The sequence below is a fragment of the Tupaia chinensis genome, unplaced genomic scaffold (assembly GCF_000334495.1).
Source record: "Tupaia chinensis unplaced genomic scaffold, TupChi_1.0 Scaffold148073_2, whole genome shotgun sequence".
Classification (NCBI taxonomy): Eukaryota; Metazoa; Chordata; class Mammalia; order Scandentia; family Tupaiidae; genus Tupaia; species Tupaia belangeri.
The window spans coordinates 173,014-177,437 of record NW_006207924.1 but is presented as its reverse complement, the minus strand read 5'-3'; the positions used below and the strand labels follow the sequence as shown (position 1 = coordinate 177,437).

The 4,424-nt window shown below is 45.8% G+C and overlaps 1 protein-coding gene across 1 annotated transcript; it reads right to left on the bottom strand.

The window, feature by feature from the left end:
• Positions 1–354: 354 nt before the first annotated feature.
• LOC102482273 (protein ARMCX6) lies at positions 355–1,594 on the bottom strand. Its single transcript, XM_006170170.2, has one exon. The coding sequence runs from the start codon at positions 1,592–1,594 to the stop codon at positions 941–943; it is 654 nt and encodes a 217-aa protein (XP_006170232.1). The 3' UTR covers positions 355–940.
• Between the last annotated feature and the right edge of the window lie 2,830 nt (positions 1,595–4,424).

The window sequence follows — 4,424 nt, the reverse complement described above, 5'->3', positions numbered from 1 at the left end:
GACTGACCTTCCTCCAGGTCCGCAGTCAGGGAAAGACACTGTTACCTAGGGACCTCTCTGCGCCAGGTACCATACCGCGGGCCTCGCAGGTGTTGTCTCTCAATCCTCTCCACATTCCACCCCAATTCCACCAGTCCCATTGCCTCATCCTCCCCCTAGTCCCCAGCTCCTTCTTGAAGCTTATCCTGAGTACCTCAGCGCCCCCCCTCCCCCACTCCTGTCTACTGTGAGCGCTGAGAACCACACGTTTGTCAGGGAGCAGATGCCCCAGTTAGCTGTCGTTCGGTGCGGATCTCTGTCTTTCTCTTCATGCAGACTGCCGACTCAAGGATAAGCACCATGTCTCTTTTTGCCAATCAAAGCACACAACTTTATTGATGATACACAGATGCAGACTTGGGTGGAGGAGGTTATGTCAGTACAATAGCAAAAAGGGGAGTGTACTTTTTCCATGAAGAGCTTCACCACCCATGAGCTTATGTAGAAGAAGGGGTAGAGGAAAAACCATTCAACCTAAGGTCAACAAATGCGCTTTCAGCCCAAGCTCTGACGTGGGTCTGGTCTCTGCACGGCGGCCCGGCTTCGATGGGGACACTACCATGGGCAGCAACGGCACTCGCGATGCTGTGGTTTGATGTTCTTTCTCCACAGCGGGCGGCAAAGTGGTCCCTTTAGCACACCCAGAAGGCTGCAAGGGAATAGCAATTTACAGTGCACATTGCCCGCAGACTGCAAAACCAAAACGTGACTCAAAGCTCTTGGGGCGCCCCTGCCTGGCCAAGAGGAATGTGGTCCTCCATTTAGCAACTGGAACTGTCGCCCCCGTGATGTGGTGATTGGCTGAGGCTGGGTCTTCGGTAGCACCCTCTGCAGGTTCTTTGACAGCTGCAAACTGCACGGGTGTTGGGTGGACTCAGTCCCTCTGTGTGCCAGATGGCATTTAAGGGGCAAGGGTTTCCAGGAGAACCTCTCTGTCTCCATTTCCGATAAAGAGGGACATGAATGAGAAGAGCATCTGGGCACCGAGCACTTCCCCTGCCAGGACTGGCTTTCGACACAGACCCATTGGAGGTTTCCAGACCTGAGCCTTAGCACCTCCACTCCCCTCTGGCATCAAAGGAAACTTCAAGTCTGAAACGGACTTGGCAAGCATGTGATTAATAACTGCCACGCTTATTAACAGATTTAATCCGGCCTGCTGCAGAAATGAGTTGCAGCAACGTGACACGGTCTCCCGACACACCTCATTGATGTACATCTCAATCTGGCCCTGACTCGTGAGACTCTCATTCACGTTATCCTGGGCACACAAAGCTTTCTCCCTGACAGCGGGCTTGGGAGAAGGGATCGTGTTTCCAACCACCGAGAGGCTGGCCAGGTGACTATTGATATTGTGGCTAAATGAAAAATCAGCATCCATGGGCTCGGCAAACGACAGTTTTCCCTGAATGAAAGGACACTTGGAGAGGCCTAGTACACTAGTGCTTTCATTTTGTCTGCTCCACAGAACATTAACATTTTCATTGAGGAAAATATGATTCTTTTTTATTGGAATAGTGTTCTTTTTGGGAGAGTCTATATCCTTTCTGCCCATGGCTTATGTGAGCCTCATTTCCAGGGTCTTACTTTTTCTGAACCCTTGATCGCAGGCCAGAGCCTTACCTGTCCTCACCCGTATCTGCACCTGCCCCACTCTTCTGATGTTTTCTTACTTTGTCACACTGTCTTCTGATGAGTGGCTGAGCTATAGCAACTTCTAGGTCTGACCTCCAGATCAGCTTTCTCTAATTCATTAAATTGTGCTAATGGGTCTCCCTCCTTTTTTCTTAAATCTGTTTCTTTATCTACTGAGACAAAGACATGCACACATCTCCTCCCATGGGTATGCCCATCATATTCAAGTCTAACTGGGCTTCAAAGCTTTGTCCTTCCTACATGCTCTTGTATCTTGCGGGACTGCCCTACCACCTGTGTCCCTGAAGCTGGGCCATATGTGATTCTTGAAAAATCATTTTCTAGAAGGATATTGTTGGACATTCTTTTCCTGGACACATGCTATCTACCTGTCGTCCAAAATGGACTTCAAGGCAATGCAAATACACTGAGATTTGATAGAGACATGTGAACACACAGGATACAAGGATACCTCTCTTTCTTGACTTAGAGTCTTAATTTTCAAATGTTCCCCCTGTAACATTTACCTGCCACCCGCCTCCTGCCCTGGCTCATTTCCATTTTTTCCCCAGAGGTACAGTGCTTGCCTTTTTCTAGCACCAAAGTAAGAGCAGAGGAGAACAAAGACTGACGAGAGAAAGGCATAGTGCCTCTGGACTCTATATTCTGACTCTGGTGCTCCATTCTCACCCCCTTATCTCAAGGATACCATACTTCATGGAATGATCTTTTTTACCTCCCTTAGCAGAGCTTTGTCTAAAGATAGACAAGACAGAATGGAGAAGGGCATATTCACTTGTACATAAGTCTCAGACTGAGGAATGTAGCTTTTAAAAGCCTCCTGTTCGAGTATTAGTCACACCCCCACCTTTTCCTCCAGTTACTTACCTAACCCGCAAATGCCCACTTTTCCACTCTATCCCACCCCCACCCTTCTTCTGCCCTATAGATATTGACATTGCCTTTCCAGAGGCAGAAAAGACTGGGATTAAGGGCTTTTTTGAAACAAGACAGAAATGCCAGAGTGGGTTTCTGGTTTAGCGCTTGCCTCTACCACCCCCTTGTGGCTACATCTGGTCCAACATTTTCCCAAAGGAATGCATTGTTGCTTCAGTTTCTATGGAATATCCTGCCATTTTCTTCCTCTTCTTTTCCCTTGGGTTGTGTTTCCCCCTACAGACAGATAAAGAAATCAACATCTATTGATAAGGTTAATGAACATTTAGTATTTGGGTAGTAGTTCCTACCTTTTACGGATTTAGAACTCTGTAAAGCATTTTTCACCTCTCTCTCTCAAATCCCCAAGACCAGCTCTCTCCCTGGCCCCGTGTACCAACCAGTTAGGGTACTAAAATGAGCTCATGGGTGGTGTGGGGAAAACTGACTCTCCCTAACCCTGACTTTACAAATTCCAGAGCAACTCTCACTCTCACACCAAGCTGAACATAACCAGAGGCACAGTTACTTCCTTCTTCTTTACTTGGCTACAAACACATCTCTCAGCAGGGAGCTTATAGATAGATCAAAAAGACTACACTTGTGCACAGTTCTTGGTCACCTGAGATACACATCACAAATAAGCAATAGTCCCCAATTTCCCCTCCCACCAGCAGTGATGCAAGAGTATCCCCGCCTCTCTCTCTTCTCCCCAACATACCAGACTTGCCATTCATATTTTTCTTTGCCAGTCCTAGAATCGAAAAGAAAGTGCATATCTGTTTTCTTGAAATTTGCCTTTCTCTGGTTTCTAGAGAGAAAATGCATCTTCTCCTGAAGTAACTATTTCTATTTCTTTGTCTTCTGCCAGAATACACTGCAATGGCCCATTTCTTTACTTTCCCTCTCTTTAACCACTAATAACCATCACCCTGCTTTTATCCATGAAAAGGCAGGTTTATGAAATAAAGCGTGGAGAGATAGCTTGTGGGTGTTTTTTTTTTTTAGTTTTAGTTTATTTATTTATCTGTTTATTTATTAGTTTTGCTGTAGGGTGTATGTGCTCACCAGAGAGAGACACAGAGAAACAGGGAGAGAGGGAAAGTGAGAAATCACTCCACAGAGGAGATGGTCATGCTGCAATCCTCTCTCCTCCAGTCTCCTTGGGATTTTAGGCATGCGTGGGCACACATGCACATGCACCCAGCATGATTCTCAAGCTACTGGGTCCAGAACTTAATCTGCACAGCCAGCCATGTGGCATCCAGCACCCTAACCTCCACGCCACCTGTTGGTTCAAAATAGAGATAGCTTGATTCCTTATTTTTTCCTCTTCTCATTTTTCTTGAAGATATTGGCTTTTTAAAAATATAGGGGTCAGCAGGTGGCATGGTGGTTAAAGGCACTCAATTCCCACAGGGTCAACCGCAGTTCAAGTCTCAGACCTGGTGGCTTGCTTTCTCACTTTCCCTTTCTCTCTCCCTCTCTCTCTCTCTGTCTCTTTCTGGTCAAATTAAAAAATAATAACCAAAAAGCAGTGAAGGTACTTAATGAGAATAGGACAGTGTGGAATGTGGGGAGTGAAGAGAAGAGGATAGAGAAAGATAGCAAGTGAACAATAAAGAGGCAGGACGTTAGTGAGAAAGAGATATGGCTTATTAACTGTTGTTGACGACATGTATAGTATTCTCAACTGGATTGGTCTGAGAAGTATTTCATGATGGGCAAAGTATTTTTACAAGCAAAATGAGAAATAGCAATTGACTGTTTTATAAAAATAATTAGAATAATAAAAATAATGATTGGGGAAAACA